The 19,288-nt window shown below is 38.5% G+C and overlaps 1 protein-coding gene across 2 annotated transcripts in view; it reads left to right on the top strand.

Annotated features, from left to right (window-relative positions):
* LOC149179106 (pyridoxal kinase-like) overlaps nt 1-19,288 on the top strand; it is a 338,385-nt gene that overhangs the window by 169,869 nt on the left and 149,228 nt on the right. For both annotated transcript variants that reach the window (XR_016258247.1, XM_089420527.1), the window contains exons 8-9: nt 12,698-12,761; nt 13,051-13,116. Coding sequence is in view for 1 of the 2 variants with exons in the window: in XM_089420527.1 (XP_089276653.1) it covers nt 12,698-12,761; nt 13,051-13,116 (130 nt within the window). In the remaining variant the exon portion in view is untranslated. The remainder of the gene's footprint in view (nt 1-12,697; nt 12,762-13,050; nt 13,117-19,288) is intronic.

Below are 19,288 nucleotides of genomic sequence, written 5' to 3' on the forward strand. Positions count from 1 at the left end.
AAAATATTTTTCTTTCTTGACTTTAAGGAGCCCAAGAAGGGTCTAGAATATAATAATAATGATAGTGACTTAAGACATTAACCGAGAAGCCTACAATGGAGGTTTTGACCTATAGACCATTGACCCAAGCATGAAACCTATGCTTTAATAAGTCAATTTCTTCTCTTTTGACAAATTCATTACATCATGACTCAAATACAATTATGAAGGCCAACACTAGTTACATTCTTCAACACTCCCTCTTAACTAGGGACGTATTCATAATTACATATATACAAAGGTACATAGAAGATTTCAAAATGATATTCTGTACGAAGAGTCACAACACACACAGTACTACAGATCAGGTACTTGACCAAGGTATCTAATCCGGGTGGGACTAAGGTGTGTCCCAAGCTTCAACCATTCTTGGTACCATTAGGCTTCCACTCTAACACCAACCCAGGGATCTAGGTGTGTATCCAAGGTTAGAGCTCCAAGACCAATGCCACCCTCCCTACTTCGGGATCTAGACATCATCACAGGCCGACCAAATGTCCTCCCAAGCATCTTGTCACCCCAAAAAGTTTCATCTCTCCTTATAAACTAAATCAGATATATCCACTAGTCCAAGCATGCTTCAAACGTTCAACCTTCTTACGTAGAGATCCTGCATAATCACAACCCCAATTGGTAATAGCTTCTCAAATATATACAAGTAAACACAAACTTTCAGGGTCCTCAATCAAATATATCTTGTTGGAAGCTTTCTTATTTAACTTCTTCAGCAACACCAAACACAGATTCAATACTACTCAACTCAATTAAGCCTTTTGTTTGCAACTTCATGAATCACGAACGTCCACCTATAGTACTTTCATTCATTCTTTGGTCTCATTCTTTCTTTTCTCTATAACTGTCATAATATGTTCTCCCTCTTAATTGGGGAGATTCACTCTTTCTTTTATATCCAAGCTCCCTCTCAATTTAGGGAGATCAATAATTTCAAAGCGTCGGAAAAACTTCAACCTTTCAAAGCCTCATTTCGCTGGGAACTTCATCCTTTTTTTATTGCAACAAAGTCATCTATTCATCTTTTATGTCATCATTCTTCTTACAGCTTCCTTTACCCATTATCATCATCTTCATTGTCAAGTCACCTTCAATTTATGAACTTTATCAATATTTTGAAGATTATGTGCCTGCAAGCCTTCAACAAGTACAACCAAGTGCAAATATCAAGAAGTCAACTATATCAAAATCATGTTATTAAAATGGAAGCATCAAATAATCAACTTGAGACATCAAACACCTAAACCTAGTAAGGTTCATAGTCAACAAGGGTTACAACTTTTACTTGCTAGGGTTTTTGTCATAAACCCTAGATTCCATCAATGAGACTTAGATATCAACAACTAAATCAAGTTAGCAATTCAATCATAGCACTTTACATCTTTAATATTATGCCCTAGAATTTCATGTCAAATTCTACTAAGGTTTTGTCACAAACCCTAGATTTCATTACTAAATCATGAATATCAACAATCAAGTTAGCATATTAGCATTTCATATCTAGGGTTTTATTAATATTTCCTTATATTAATCTCTTACTAGGGTTTTTATCGTAAATCCTAGATACACACATCAAATTCTGACAATTTGACCAGACTAGGGTTTCAATTATGCTGAAGCTTATACCCCTAGAGTTGCATTCCTAGGACCTTACTATTACAAGGGTTTTGATCATAAACCCTAAAAATTTAGGATTTCATCATATAACCTAGATATCATTGACAAACCCTAAAAGGCCAATGTTTCTTCATTACATTACTAAAATCCTAATCATCAGGAGGGTAGGATATTGTTATATTTTGTAGGCTTTATCAACAATTAAGTAGACTAGGGTTTCATTATTATTGTCAACATACCCTAAGCATAAAAAAGGCTAGGGTTTTGTGATGAACCCTAAAGGTTAGGGTTTTACTAACGTAAACAAAAGATAGAGAATATAACAAAGGTTGATTTAATCTAAAGATTAGTCACCTTAAACAAGAATATTATGATTCAAAACCCTAGACATAAGAGAGTTGGTAATATAAAGCAGATTTCAAAAATGAATGTACCTTATAATTAAGAGGATTAAATCTTTACACACACCTTGAGTTTCTTCCTTTACAAACCTTGTAGGGTTACTTTATTGAAAGGATCCCTCTGAAACTTGCCATAATCCTTTTTAGAATATACCTGCAATACTTTCTTGACAGGTACCATCAAGTACAAGGCTAGGATCTAGGGTTTCCATTCAACTTTAGGGGATGAACTCAAAGGGTTCTAAATGCAAACCCTAACTAGCTCTAGGGGTATCATGTTAAGGTTTAGACATCATACAATTTTATTTTTGCAAAGGATTGGCATACACCTACAAACCCTTAGACATTGTGAGTTAGGATTTCTTAGAAGGAACAAGAGTATAAAGGGTTTGCTTAAGCTCTATCTAGGATTTACAATCAATGAAAACTTGGACCCCCCAAGAATCATATAAGTAACTAGACATTTCATGCTAGATTCAAATGAACATTTTTTACATACCTCAAAATAACATACCTTTGTCTTTCAAGATTGAAAGATTGACATTGCATAGGGCTGGTTGCCTTTTCTTGCAAATTGACTTTTGATAGGATCCTCAAATCTTCTTCACTGTAGTAGACTGCTTCCTTCCTTGAGATAGAGATGCTATGATTGTTCTTTCTTCAATGAAAGGCTTTGTACCAACTTCTAGTAGACTTTTTCAAGACAAGCTTGAAATGCATTGTACAATGGAGATTCTATTGTTGGTTTCTCTGTCACTTAGAGGTTTCAGCCTCCCATGTATGCATAGGTCTTTATAGAGTTTGGTCCTTAAGCTTGTAGCCTCGCTATTCAGATCAAAATGTTACACAGTTTTCTTGACCTAGTTAGGGTTATTCACCAGTGATCTACAACCTTAAAATAGTCTTCTAACAAACTCAAACTATTCTTTTGTGAGGCTCCTTAATTCTTTGCTTGCTGCAAGGGCTATTTCTAGCTCACTGTACAGACTCATGGTTCCCTTTTAAACAAGGATCTGGGGCTCGTCCCTTCTTTAAGATTTCACCAAAATCCTAAACATCCAAAGGTATAGTACATGTCTGTGGGTTACTAGCTAGAGGTATAGTCTTAACTTTTAAGCACATGCCAAGAAATGTGACATAACAATTCGATTCACCTTTTGAATGGCTCGACCTTGAAGGTAGACTGCTCAAAAATGAATTTAGGTTCCCTGACTATATATAGAACTTCATAATTGCAGATCTCTGAGATGACTTGTAATTTGGGTCTTTGAGGTCAATTTAGATCCTATATTTTATGTCCAAACATTTGCTTTTTCTTCCAAAGATCTTTCCCTTGACTGAGTTATCTGCTTAGCCTTTCGGCCTTCCAAAACAATGCTCAAAACTTCTTCGCTGTCTACGCATAATTTTGCAGCCTAGCCACTGTAATTAGGATTTATTAGGGTGCCCATAATTTGGATTTTCTTTCTTCTTCTAGGAGCTCAGTCCTAGATGACCAAACTTTTTTGCTTGACTTGAAGCCCTTGTGATCTCCTTCCTGCCCTTATGCAAATGAATCAAGCTCTAATACCATGTTGAGAAATATAGGGCAACATTTAGATTAAGGTTCTTCAAATGATTTCTCTTAACTTGACAAGTTCTTGTGATGTTCTTTTAATTCTTCTTCATTATATTAATGTTCTTTCCATCATCAAGACAAATGCCAAAAACAAATGAAGATCACAAACAAAAGAAAAAGGACACAAGATGTAGGCACTCAACCAGGGAAAAACCCCTATAAAGGGAAAAACCTTGTCAAACTCTTCCACTAGTAGATTCAAATCAGATTGGGACAACCAAGACCCTTTTGACCAAAACATAAATTCCTTCCATCCACCAAGTCAGCTTCCATGTACTAGCTTCTTTCCTTCAAGTCAATGTGAGTCTGTGGCTTGAAGAATTTCGGCCTGCTCTGCACTTCTGAAGCTAGATTTGTACTTTCGGCCCTGTAATAAGTCTCAACTTATTTCACATGTGTGGCAAAATCTAGATTCCCAAAGATCTCCCTGTGGTGATAAATGTAATATTCCTAGGGAAAATTTACAGTAAATATGCAAAGCAAACATAGACAAAAAGCCACAAAATTTAAACACATGAATCAGATCACAGAAATGCACCAAAACTGTGTTGCTAAGCCATTTTATTAAATTATGAAGAGGGTACAATTAGGTGTTGGAAAGAGTGCACCTGGGCTTGCTCAAGGCAAGCTAGCTAAGCCCAAATGACACTAGGAAATCCCCCTCAAGTACATTGTTGCTTTGTCTCCTGGCTCTGCGCTGAACTGCCCAGAAACACACTGCTAGGTGATGAGATCTGTTGCTAGGGCCTCCTGTAGTGCTCAGAAAATTCCGGAAAATTAATGCCAAACTCTCCTCAATATACCTAGAATAACCCATGAAGGAATTGGGCTATGGTTGACCCTGGAAATTCGACCCTCTTTTGTCTCTATGGCTCTGCTGCTGGGAAATTCAGCCCTCTTGTCTATCTTGTTGCAACTGCTCCCAAAAATGGCTGCAAACTCCAAGCAAAGGCTCTCCCGGACTCCTCCTCAAACCTCAAGCCCAAACTCCCTTCACAACTCAGCTCACAAGTGAGCCTCCTACAAGCACTGCGTAGTCCCCGCATTGTTGGCTGAGTCTCCTCCATGCAAAACTCACACCCCACTACTGGAACAACTGGAAAGGTGGAACTCCCTCCTTGGGCTAACACTCGAAGTCCATCGAAGCAAGGGTTGCGATCTTCGCTCGAAGACACTCGTGTGCTAAAAAACACCGCAGACTTGGCTTCAACTCAAGCGTGCTTTGTCAAAGACACAATTTCTGAATATATGATTGAATGATCCAATGAGTGCCTTCCCTTCCTTTTTGTCAAGATGCCTCCAACGCCCTCATGTGGGCCCTCCTCGATTTCCTCCCACCGAATTTCCCTCCAAGGCATGTGTATTCTCCATGTGGGCCAAAATTCTCCAAGTGTGGCCCCCATGCTCCACTAGGGGCTCGATATTCTCCTTCTCCTCTAATGTTTGAGCTTGCTTTTCATCAAAATTCGATGTGGGGCCTCTAAACCCACATTTCCTAAGTGTCAACATGAATAAAGACAAAATTTATCAAAATTGATATTTCACTTAGTAATAATGCTAAGTGGGAATATCACAATAAACAACTTCTTCTTGGACACCTTCGCGCTTGCTATTGCAGATAGACTTCATGAATCAAATCTTCTCCAAAATTGGTTGAGTGGCATGGCTATATATATAGTGGTTGTGTCTTCATTATAAGTTCGAATTGACAGAGTGTTTGAGGCTGACTTGTTAAGTTTGGAAGCCGACCAGGTGGAGGACAGTTAGGACACAATAATTTTCTCTCTTGACTTTAAGGAGGCCAAGAAGGGTCTGGAATATAATAATAATGATAGTGTCTTAAGACATAAACCTAGAAGGCTACAATGGAGGCTTTGACCTATAGACCATTGACCCAAGCATGAAACCCATGCTTTAATAAATCAATTTCTTTTCTTTTGAGAAATACATTACATCATGACTCAAATACAATTATGAAGATCGACACTAGTTACATTCTTCAACAAGCACTACTCAAAGCAACCGAATCTTGTTTACGACTCATCCAAGGAATCATCGCGGATCCCAAACTAAAACAACCACCAGTAGTGCTTCTTCCATTCGTCTCACTGCCACCCCAACCATAATTGGTGAAACTTGTTAATTTGATCTCCTTTCCATCATACTTTAGGCATTGATGAATAGTCCCACACAAATACATCAAGATATGCTTGGAAACTATCTAATGATCATGACATGGCTCTAAGTGAAATTGACTTAGAACATTCACTGCATAACATATATCGGGTCTAGTATTCAACAAATACATACCAACTGATGATTACATGTGGGATCAACAACACTAGAATCTAAAATTGGCAACTAGGGCCAAACTCCATGTGGGTCATCTTATTAATGGAAGCTGATATTTTTCTTGGATCCGTCTCATCGAGAGGTGTAGGATTGATCTAAAGATCATCTGATTCCAATAAGTGTTCATGGAGATATGAATTTATTTGTGTTATGGGACAATTCGTCAAGGTCGGCTAGCAACCAAATAAACCCCACTTGTGATTAACGTTTTAGTATAAATAGAAGTGGCCTTCAAGTCATTTTCAACACACTTGAGATCTCTTCCTCTCTACTTGTCTTTGGGTTTTAGTAGGAGGAGAGATCCTAAGCAATAACGTTGCTCTAATCCAGAGGGCAGAAGCCGGAACTGTCGGGAACTGCTGGAACAGTTGGGAAAGCTGACACAAAGGGCAGAAGACAGAATTGCCGGAACTGCCGAAAACTGCTGGAACTGCCGGGAACTATCGGAACTGCCGGAACTGCCGGGAACATCCAGGGATTGCCGGAACAGCGGGAACAACCGAGAACTGCCGGAAATGGCGGGAACTGCCGGAATTGCCGGAACATCCAGGGATTGCCGGAACAGTGGGAACAACCGAGAACTGGCAGAACTGTTGGAAATGTCGGGAATTGCTGGGAACTGCCGGGAACTGCGTGAACTGCCGGGACTACCGGGAACTGTTGAGAACTGCTGGAACAACTGGGAACGGTAAGAACAACCTGAACTGCTGGGAACTACCGGAATAGCTGGAACTACCGGAACAGCTGGAACTACCGGGAACTACCGGGAATTGTCGGAGCATCTGTCTCCGAAGGAGAGCAACGTGCAAGGGACAACTAACTAACATTGGGACAATTGTATGGTACTTAGCAGCGAATACACCAAGCATGCAATGTTACAGCTAGCATGCAAAGGACAACAAGCATGCTAAGGACAACGAGCATGCTAGGGACAACAAGCAAGCAAGGTGCAGCCAGAGCATAGGTCAGTATGGCAACATGGTGCAGCAATGGCACATAATGCAGTACAATGATGGGTACAGTCATGATTAATAAAGCGTGATGAGATGCAACATAGTGATGATGGGTGCAACATGGTGCAGGCTTGCAGCGCAGTGAGGTGCAACATGATGACGAAATGCAGCACAACGATAGGTGAAGGAGTCAGCTTGGAGAATCAGTTGAAGCCGCATGTCTTCGACTGATCTCATGTATCATCTTCTTAGAGATGATCTATGCTCTTATCTAGATAAGTCAAAGTGTTGATTTCTGTTGTTAACATACTATCTCTCTCTCTCTCTCTGCTGAACTATTGAAGAACATATAAGAAGAATTGATCAAGGGTTTCCCCACATTGGGGTTTGTCCCTGGCTAGCGCCACATTTTGTGTCCTCTTGTCTTGGCTTGTCTTCTGCGATTTATGTTTATGTTCTATCTGCAGTTTACTTTAATGCTAATGTGATTGCTAATCTGGAAAAGATATAGAGTTGACTATGAAAATTGAAATAAATTGCTCTAAGCATAGAACATACCTAAAATTAACAGTGTTCATTATAAGTTCGAATTGACAGAGTGTTTGAGGCCGACTTGTTAAGTGAGGAAGCCGACTAGGTGGAGGACAGTTAGGACACAATAATTTTCTCTCTTGACTTTAAGGAGCCCAAGAAGGGTCTAGAATATAATAATAATGATAGTGACTTAAGACATAAACCTAGAAGGCTACAATGGAGGCTTTGACCTATAGACCATTGACCCAAGCATGAAACCCATGCTTTAATAAGTCAATTTCTTTTCTTTTGACAAATACATTCCATCATGATTCAAATACAATTATGAAGATCGACACTAGTTACATTCTTCAACAAGCACTACTCAAAGCAACCGAATCTTGTTTATGACTCATCCAAGGAATCATTGCGGATCCCAAACTAAAACAACCACTAGTAGTGCTTCTTCCATCCGTCTCACTGCCACCCCAACCATAATTGGTGAAACTTGTTAATTTGATCTCCTTTCCATCATACTTTAGGCAGTGATGAATAGTCCCAGACAAATACCTCAAGATATGCTTGGAAACTATCTAATGATCATGATGTGGCTTTAAGTGAAATTGACTTAGAACATTCACTGCATAACATATATCGGGTCTAGTATACATACCAACTGAAGATAACATGTGGGATCAACAACACTAGAATCTGAACTTCTTAACTTTTTTAAGTTCGTAATCATTGGAGTTGTCATGGACTTGGAATCCATCATTCCAAACCTTTGTACAATCTTGATAATATATTTTCCTTAACCAAGATATATCTCACCAGGTTTTTGCCAAACTTCCAAGCCCAAATATTAATGCAAGAGTCCTAGATCTTTTATTTCAAATTCTGCTGCCATCATCATCTTACATTCTTGAATTCTATGCTCCCCACTTGTAAGGAGTAAATCATCCATATATAATAGAATAATGGCTGGTTCATTGTTTACTTCTTTGATGTAGAGGTTTGAGTCTGCATAGCTTTTGACAAATCCAATTCTTAAAAGATAGGCATCCATTCTAGCATACCAAGCTCTCGGTGCTTGTTTCAAGCCATATAGAGCTTTCTTCAATATGCAGACGTGAGTTTTCCTACTGTGTATCTCAAAACCTTCCAGTTGTTCAATGTACACTTCTTCATCTATGGTTCCATTCAAGAAAGCTATTTTGACATCCATCTGGTGGATGTTCCATCCCATAGTAGCTACTAAAGAAATCAAGGATCTAATGGTATTGTAATGACCCACTTATAGTAAATTAATATTTATGAAATTAAATAAAATTAATTAAATTAAAAATTAAAAATTAAATAAATTAAAATTAAATCATTAAAATAAATAAATAAACTTGATTTCAAATTAAGATATGCAAATAAAATAAAATCAGATTTTGTTTATAAAAATAGACACGTATCATAATTTAGACACGGTGATGGAGGAATCAGATTTTGTTTATAAAAATTGACACGTATCATAATTTAGACACGGTGATGGAGGATGTCGGTAAATGGAAATTTATAAGAAGGAAGGGACGGTTGGAGGCAGGGGAGAAAAAGAGGAGAAAAGCTTATACACAAAGTTTGTTAATCATCAGGAACAGTTGGGCCTTGCTTGTTCTGAGGTTTCTGGGCACGGGGGAACAGTCTGCTTCAACTGAGAAGTTTACTGGACTGAGTAGCGAGGTTCTACTCAGTTTGGCTAGGTGGTTTCGGTCATTTGGTGAACGGGAGCAAACTGGAGGAGTTCTGAAACATTTTTCATCCGCAGCAGACCAAGTAAGTACTTATCATCGAATCAAGCAATTAGTCATATGAAGTTTTTGCATAAATTTAGAATAGAAATTTTTCTTAAAGTTTCATACTCTGTTTAGGATAGATAGCTCTATAGAAACTCTTTACATTATTTACAGTTCAGTTAATCTTTATAGAATCAGAAATGGTCCTTTACATCAGCTCAGTCCTTACAGTAGTGTACCTGGTTGTAGGAGCAAACGTTTATTCATAGTCTACACCTTCCTTTTGAGAGAAACCCCTTGCTACAAATCTTGCATTGTATTTATCTATACTTCCATCAATAGCATGTTTGATCTTATAGATCCATGTAAAGGTGACAACAAATTTGTTACTAGGTCTAGGAACAATTTCCCAAACCCCATTCTTCATGATTGATTGATATTCTTCTTGCATGGCTTTCTTCCATTCATCATGATTAGTGGCTTGTTCAAATGTGGTTGGTTTTGCTTCAATTAGTTTCGTCATATATGCTGCATATTCAGAGTACTTCTTTGGTCTTTTGCTTTCTCTAAAAGTACCTTTTGTTGCTTCATGCCCCTCGACATCTTCAAGTGTAGCTTTTAACCAAGCTGACCTTTTCTTTTATTCAGGAATGATTGTAGGTTGAATGGGTTCACTTGGTCCTTCTTCTTGATTTGTAGGTGTTTTGTCATGTTGTTTTTTTCTTCAAAGAATGATATATCTTCTTCATCAAATTCAATGGGGATATCCTTGGACTTTTTGTATGCAAAGCTTTCATCAAATATGACATCCCTACTAACTTCAATTCGTCGCTTTTCTTTGATGTAGAACCTATAAGCCTTTGATGAAAGGCTATAACCAACAAAGATACCCTTCATACTAGTAGAATCTAACTTCTTTCTCTTATCCTTAGGAATATGAATGTAGGCAGGGCATCCAAAGATTCAGAGATGATCTACATATGGCTTCTTCCCTGAAAATGCTTCTTTTGGTGTCATATTTTCAAGAATTCTATGAGGAATTCTATTTTGTATGTATACTGCTGTCATAACTGCTTCTCCCCATAAGAATTTTGGAAGGTCTTGGTCATATATCATGGTTCTTATGCATTCTTCAATGGTCCTATTCTTTCTCTCTACTACTCCATTTTGTTCAGGATTATAGGGAACTATGAGCTCCCTCTTAATACTTGCTTCCTTGCAAAAGGCTATGAGTTCCTTAGATGTATATTCACCACCATTGTCGGATCTAAGGGTCTTTATCTTTCTTTCTGTCAAGATCTCCACTTCTGATTTGAATTCTTTGAACTTTTCAAAAACTTCATCCTTAGATTTGAGAAGATAAATCCAAGTCTTCCTAGAGTGATCATCAATGAAGGTTACATAATATAGATGGCCTCCAAGAGATTTATCTGCCATTGGTCCACACACATCGGAATGAATGAAGTCTAATACTTCTTTAGATCTTGTGTCACTACTTGTAAATGGTTTCCTTGTATTCTTTCCCAAAGTACATCCCTTACATACACCTTCATGGTCCTCCTTCAAGCTGGGAATGCCTTTTACATTTGACTTAGGGAGGGAAAATTTTTATAATGAAGGTGCCTATATCTTCTATGCCAAAGCTCAAAGGGATAAATCTCCATGTGAACAAGAGCTTGAGGAGGTGTTAGAAGTCTATACAACCTTCCTTCATGAATCCCAATAACCCTTTCTTTTTCAATACTAGAGTCCCTTCCCCAAACAAGAACTTTTCCATCTACAAAGGCAATCCTATCTCCTTTATCTTCTAGACAAGAAATAGAAAGTAAATTCTTTTTCAAACCTGGGACATAGAGAATGTTGTTGAGATGAAGCTTTCCACCATCTTCTAGTTTCAATGAAGTAGATCCAAGACCTTTGACTGCATAGCTATTGTTATCTCCAAGCTCCACTGAATGAGATGATGATCCTTTTGATAAGGTTTGAAGTTGTCCACTTTCTCCTGTCATGTGTCTTGAGGCTCCACTATCAATGATCCAAGCATTGTCATCATCAAATGTACCTGTAAGTGCAGCCAAGAATCCTCCATTTTTGACTCTCCTAGATAGATTGTAAATGATCTTGATACCAAAGCTTCTTGCAACTTTCAAGAGATCATTAAGGGTCTTGAGTCCCATCTTCAAATAGCTTGCCATTGATGAGAGAGATCTTCCTTCCAAGAGTGCTTTTCTTTCAGTATTCCTTCCTTCAAAAGATAGCCAACAAAGTGATCTTCAAACAATCCTTTCTTCACCTTAGCTCTGATACCATGTTGAGAAATCAATGCATGTAGTTATTAGGGTTTTGATTCCTCTTTTCTTGATAATTACTTGTGATATGTGTTGGCTTCTTTACTTCTTTATTATGTTATATTTCATCAAGCAATTATCAAATAAAAAATGCATGAAGATCACAAGAACAAGAGATACAAGATGTAGGCACTCAGCTAGGGCAAAACCCCTCTCCTAGGGGAAAACCTAGTCAAACTCTTCTTCTATAATAGAACCAAGTCAAAGTGAGACAATTCAAGACCTTTTGACCAAGACAAAGACCTCTTCCAATCACCAAGTCAGTCGTCCTTCCAAGTAGACAAACTCTGCCAAAGTCAACAAGAGCTAACTCCTTCAAAACTGCTTCAATCTGAAATTTCACCCCCCCAACAACTCAGAATTTCGGGCCTGCAGTCACTGCAGAAATTTCAGCCCCTGCAACTTGCCCAGAAACCCTAGGAACCTCGCTGTGAAAGAGAGAGGATGCCCCAAAAATTCGATTTTTGTTCTTCCTTTGATTTGACCTTCTTGTTCTTGACTTCACACTTCTTTTCCTCTTCCTTCACTGCAGAGTGAACTTGTTCATGGATAGTTGCCAAATAGGTCAAATTCTCCTTCTATTTATACTGCTTCCACATGGTCGAATTGCCCCAAACAGGGCCGACTTGGTGAGGAGGTGAAATATGACTGTTTTGACTCAAAATAATTTTTCTTTACATGATACAAAAGCACAAGAAGAGTCTAATAAATATGACAATGACTCTTATGACTCAAGAAAACCCTAGAAGCCTATAATGGAGGCTTTGACCTAATAAAAAGGTAAAAGGAGAGCTTCAAAATAGTTTTCTTTTTCTTCTTTTTCAATTTTACAGTAAATACATAATGATAAAGTACAATAGCAATTATGAAATCCGACCATAGTTACATTTTCAACACCTCCACCCTCCCTCCCCAAAGTATTTCCAACATCCTCCTTGCTGCCTTCTGCAAAACTTTGCACGTAGCTTTCTGTGTGACTGTAGAATTTTTTGGAAGTGAGTTTTATTCCTCTTATCTATTGCAATGCTTTCTATCCTTATTTAGTACTATTGTATTTATGCAGTATTTCCTCTGAAGCAGAGGGTTTACGTGCTTGTAACATTCTTCATGATGCTGGCCCTTCAAAGGTATGTTGTTTCACAATGTCTGATCACAACTTTTACAGACAGTTTCTAATATAAGTTCTGCTTTATATTATTTTTATAGAAAATAAGGTGAGAAAAATTTAACATGTACATGGAAAGCTCCGTAAATACAAGTATCTAAATGTTTGTGTGTCATTTTGCTGGACCATGATGTTATTCTTGGTTTCTGAAAGAGGACCATTATCATAAAGCCAAATATTATGTGAATAACGTTACATTAAACTTGATCATTATTGCTCACTCAGTTAAAGTCTGAACTTTGGACTTGTAGGTAGTGATAACAAGCATGGAGATAGAGGGTATGCTGCTGCTAATCGGGAGTCATCAGAAAATCAAGGTATTCTCGAAATTTTCCAGTAATACATGGATCTGTTCTATTTCAATTGAAGCATAGTTTCTCAAAGCTCAAACAGAGTCCATACTCATAGTGCACTCCTTTGGAATCAGTGTTCAACTATTTTTCTCTCATAGTTCACTATAAATATTAAATATTACTAATATGGCATACTTGTCAGTGTAGACATAGGCTTTGAAGTGCTTAAAGGCTTAAGGCTTATCTGGTTTTGACTGCTTTAGGAATGTCTCAATCAATAAGCTGTTGTACCTGGGCATTCTTTGACAGAGAATTATCGTGGCTGAAGAGAAATAAAGGGAAACTTATGGGACTAAGTTAAAATATTAGCATTCAACATAGGAAGGGGAGTGGAAATTTTTAGTAAGTTACATCAGGAGCTCAATTGCATGAATAGAGTGAAATAAGAAGGAAATTTAAGGGACTAAATTAACGTATTAGGATTCAGCATAGGAAGAATGAAATTTTTTAATAGGTTTTCCACTTTTTTTCGGTGTTTGGACCAGAGATTCATGGCCTTGTTCACGAGGGAGGCCTAAGGACTCAGATCTCAAGTTGTATGAGCAGCTCCCTTGACTGTCAGAGACCCTTTAGATGATCATATCTTTCTTTCTGGTGCTCCCATTTGACATGGGTACTGAGTGATATGTTGGAAATACTAAGAGGGTGGGGAGGCGAGGAGGGTGAATCATTTTTTCTTAGCAATTAGTACTCAATTTAATCTTTTTTCAGAGCATTAGTTAATCTTCAGCAGTGTTATAGTTATTCAGTAAAGCAGTGAACAACGATGCAGAAAGATAGAGAAAATACGCACAAGATTTATAGGTGGAAAGCCCCCTCTGGGTCAAAAACCACTGAATGCTTTTCTAATAAATTCTTTAATCTTCAGCCCCAACTGAAAATAAAACTACAACTTCCTAGAATTCTAGAAAAACATTCTTCTCCAGCTCCCATTAGAAAGACACGCCAACGCCCTGGTTTTATCAGCAGTCAGCTAAAAGGATGCCTCAACACCCTTGCAAGCCACAACTCGCCCTAGCGCCACCCTATCACCCTTTGTTTACAGGCCCCAACCTGAAGGTGACTTCATTCTAGCACTGCCCTACCACCCTATAAAGACAAAATTAAATACAGAAATGTGGATGCCCATACTGGGAACAATGATCCACGTTACAAAGATATTACAATGAGTTTCTTTGACTAATTGAGACACTAGGACCTGAACCCTTGTCCCGACAAACTAAGAACCCTTGTCCCAACTACAAACCAAAACACTCTTCCCAAACCAAATTTGCCTTCTTCGACTGTAGGCAATGACACTAGCTTTTATAATTACATAGATGTACATTGTTTGACTTCAATTGACAAAAGGACTCTCTTTACAAAGCTTACAAGACTTGATTGACATCATTCCCAACTTTCCATACCTGGTGCTTTATAGCTTCTTCGAAAGAGCAAGGTTTAGTTTGAATGGTATTACTCATGGTAGGAAAGTACCCTTGATACCTGTTGGGCTTCTTACTTTCGCGGAATGTTCCTCTTGGAGTGGCATGATTTTCAGCATCTTGAAGTGTCTCTTTGAGCCATAGTTGTCTTTTCTTTGATGTAGAGGGATCATAAGGAGGTGGATCAAGAGGATCCATCGGGTTGTCAACATCGGGCATAGGTTCATCCATAAGAGGTTCTTCTTGTTTTTCAACTGCATCATCATCCTTCCTTGAGATGGTGAGATCTCTGGCTTTCCCGAGGTCAGTGTCGTCATCAAAAGTAACATCTCTACTTACTTCTACCTCTCTTTGACTAGGTACTTAAATTCTATATGCCTTCGAATTTTTACTATATCCAGCGAATACACCTTTCTTCCCAGAAGCTTCCAACTTGTTCCTTTTCTCTTTAGCTACATGAAAATACATAAGTCAACCAAAGATTCTAAAATGAGAAATGTTAGGTTTTTTACCAGTGAAGACTTCTTTGAGTGCCTTGAAATCCAAGGCTTGATGAGGGTTCCTATTTTGAACATATACAGTGTTAGCAACTTCTCCCCACAAGAATTTCGGTAGACCTTGATCATAGATGATGACATGGGTGGCTTCCATAATAGTTCGATTCTTTCTTTCAACAACTTATTTTTGCTCTTTAGTATACAGAACAGTTGTCTCCCTCATAATGCCTGCCTCTCTACAAATATCATTGAATTCATTAGATTCATATTCAGTTCCATTGTCAGTCCTCAACGTCTTGATCTTCTTTCTTGTTTGATTCTCCACCAATGCTTTGAAAGAACATAACCATTTGAACACTTCATCCTTCCTCTTCAAGAAATAAATCCATGTTTTGCGTGAGAAGTCATCCACAAAAATTGCATAATATGAGTATCCTCCTAATGAAGTTACGAGCAAGGCACCAAACAAGTCAGAATGGATCAATTGAAGAATATCAGTTGTCTTTCTCTCACTAGAAGGGAATGGTCCCTTTGTATGTTTCCCAGTTGCACAACCTTGACAGACTCCTTCATGGTTCATATGAAACTCGAGCATTCCTGTGACCATCTTCCTTACCCCAGGTAAGGCTTTGTAATGTAAGTGGGCAAATCTCCGGTGCCATAGCTCACATTGAATAGAGGTATCACTTGCCAATGCTCCCAAAAGACTTCCACCAACTTGATAAAGACCATCAACCCTAAACCCAAGAGTAAAAGCATCTTTGAAGTTTCTATGCCATACACATACCTTTCCATCAATGAAAGCTACCTTGAAGCCTTTGTCTTCCATCGCAGAAATAGACACCAAATTCTTCTTCAAATTGGGCACATACAAAACTTCCTCAAGATGTATTATTTGACCATAGTTCAAGTGAAGACTAACAATTCCTATCCCTTTTACGAGGTAGGTGGCATTATCTCCAAGTATAAGCTTTAGATTAGTTTTCCTCTCAACTACATTTGAGAGGGCCTCCTTATATCCACTGAAATGCCTTGAGGCTCCACTATCAATTAACCAATGATCCAAGGTATCCGGAGGAGAGGAAGTAGATAGAGAAGAAATTAGCTAGAACTCATCTTGTTTTTCTACAACATTGTTTTCATCATACTTGGCATTTCTTGTCCTCTTGGGAGGTCGATTATTTCCTTCTCGGGCAACGAGAGCATTCCTTTATTGTTATACTTGTTGTTTCTTTGATTGTTATTGCTTTTGTAATTGTTGTTGTTGTCATCCCTTGGAGGCTTTTTCTTGTGAGGACACTCTCTAGAATAGTGGCTGAATTTGTTGCAATTGTAGCATCTTCCTTTGCCTTTTCCTTTGAATCCTTTCTTAGATCCTTCACCCTATCTCTTTGAATTAGATGGACTAGCATCATTCCTCCTTTTAGCATGTGTAGAGAAAGTAGTAGGTTCATTTCCACTATAGGACTTATTTCTCTCCATCATCCTTCTTTCCTCTTGAATGCATCTAGTCAATAGCTCATCAAAACCATGTATCTTGTCATTATTGAGAATGGTGGTGAAAAATGTATCCCAGGGCCTTGAAAGACCTCCGGGATAAATGAGGGTGAGCTCTCTGTCAGCAGTAACTTCTCCAATAGATAGCAGGTCATTCTGCACTTGAGTTATTCTCATAATATAGGATTTGTTAGACTCCTCTATATCAATCTTGATATCCTTCAACTTATTCTTGAGAAAGAGGATTTGATTTGCATTGTTGACTTTGAACATCCCACTCAACTTATCATACATTTCCTTAGAAGTTCCCAAATAAAAAATATAGGCAACTAAATGCTTTTGAATGGAGTCAACTAAAATTTTCTTAGCTTTGACTTCACCTTTTCTATACTTCGTTCTAGCAGCAGCAGGTGCATTTGAAGGAGGCTCCACCATTTTTCCTTGCACATAGTCCAATACTTCATGTTCCTCAAAGGTCAAATCAAGAGTCATCCTCTAGGCATGATAATCTGACTTGTCATTGAGCTTATCCTCAGTCTTGAAATATGAAGTGGCAGCCATGGAGACTAGTCCTTGTTAACAAATATCTTGGTGATTGCTTTTTGTCTTGCTTGGGCTTGTCATCACCTTAGCTCTGATACCATGTTAATTTTAGATAGCAATGGTATATTCTATGCTTGCAACAATTACTTCTATGTCCTTTTAGTAGCCCATTGACAATTTCCACTTAGATTTTCAATAGCAATCACGTTAACCATTAGATCAACATTGACTGTAACTGTACATAGAACATAAACAATAAAACGTAGAAGACAAGTCAAGACAAGAGAACACAAATATTTGGCTAAAGCCAGGAAAAAACCCTCAGAGAGGGAAACGCTTAATCAATCCTTCTTATTCTCAAATATCAAATGTTCTGCAGAGAGAGAATATCCAATAGAGTACAATGATGAAAGTCAAAGTCAATGTGACTTGACTTTTGCAAAGTATCCAAACCAATGTCCAACTGATGAAGTCAAAGTCAAATATGATCTACTTGATGAAAGTCTACAATTATGAAAAATCAACAACAGTCAATGTGCCCTAACGAGTCAACAGTCAACAATCAACGCAATAGTCAAACAACTCCTCTTGAGCTTGGTCAAATTCAAAGATACTTGGCCTTCCTTGATGGTTAAACAACAACAAAAACAATCAACAAAATGGCAGTCAAACTAGGTCAAATGATGAAGTCACCCTGCGGTCTAAACAATCCTCTAAGCTTGCGGTCAAACCTAGTCAAACAACGCCTTCTTCCTTGATTTTTGTGCCAAACAATGTGGCTTTCTAGGACAGATCCTTCCTTGGTCAAATTGCAGTCAAAAAGTTTCTCAAAGTCCAAAGTCAACATTGGTCAAAGTCTCCTCAAGAATAGAAAGTCAACATAGGTCAAATCAGGTACAAGAAACTCGCATGTGTAGAAGAACAACTGCCTCAGATGTACGAACCAATCAGATGAGGTGCGAGAACGATGTGTGTGAGATGTGTCAAATGAGGTTGAGGGTCTCCTTTATTTATATGTGCTAGAGGGGGGTCAATTTGTCTAGTTTAACCCCAAGCCGACCTTGACCAAATGTGCACCTGTGGGCTTGACATCAGCCAAATTCAATGCTTCCAGGTTCAATTTTGGTCTTTTCGGAAAGAGGAATTTTGTCCAATAATAATCTTAGGCCAATGAGCTGACCAAAGTGGAATTTGACCCTAATTGCACATTTTAACAACCAATAATTCATGCAGAGACAATCCAACATTCAACCAAATGCATAGTAGATTAATTCAACATACAAGAAGGAGACACCAGTGGACAAAGGACAGAGCATTCATCGGACAAAGGACAGAGTAGGGAATCTAGACAACTTTTTTATCGAGGGAGAGAGGAGGTACTGAGCATAGAAGACTAAATGGGATCTGTTACCCACTAGTTTGTGGGTGATATCCATAGGAGAAAAAAATTCTTCTAGATGGTCCTTAACAGACAACCAACAACCCCTTGTAGCCACCAGATAGCTTGATGTGCCATTTTCTATGCCAATTGAGCCAGCCATGTGGTCCCTCACCCATCTATTATGATCATATGTTTGAAGGTGGGCCTTCCAAACCCGAAGGCATGGCTTATTATTGTGTGATTGAGTATTTTTGTTTACTTATTATGGACACTTTTGGGCATGGATTAGTGGGGGGATTCAACGAAGAGAGTGGACTAGGTCTGTGCTCTTGTCTCCTTTGCCCTTTTGGTGGTTGACCTTGTATTCTAGTCCTGTGGGGTCTCCTTATTGGCCACTAGGCTTTAGGGATGGCAGTACATTGGAAACCTTGATTTTGGTTACATGGTTCCGCTTACCAAAATCATATACATCACTCCCCTTCTGCTCATTACAACCCCATTCATCATATTTCTCATCTGGGTCCACATTGGTCCACTGGGTCCACACGGAGTTTGCCTCCCTCTCCCCTTGTCCACACCTTGGGTTGGGCTTGGAACGATGCTCTGGAGGTTGATGCAGCTAAAAAGAAAAGAAAAAGCATATTTGGCCACTCTCAACAGGAAATTGTACCATAAAATGCAAAAGATGGTCGGAACATACAAATTTAGCACGTGGGCAAAAGCCAAACATGAGCTCTACCCCTTATCCATGGCCATCACCTTGGTTCCTATGGGCCCTAGATGAGCCCCCTCCA

This window comes from Pinus tabuliformis, chromosome 4_1, assembly GCF_031772625.1.
Source record: "Pinus tabuliformis cultivar Carrire ecotype Pingquan chromosome 4_1, CPIR1, whole genome shotgun sequence".
NCBI classification, from domain to species: Eukaryota; Viridiplantae; Streptophyta; class Pinopsida; order Pinales; family Pinaceae; genus Pinus; species Pinus tabuliformis.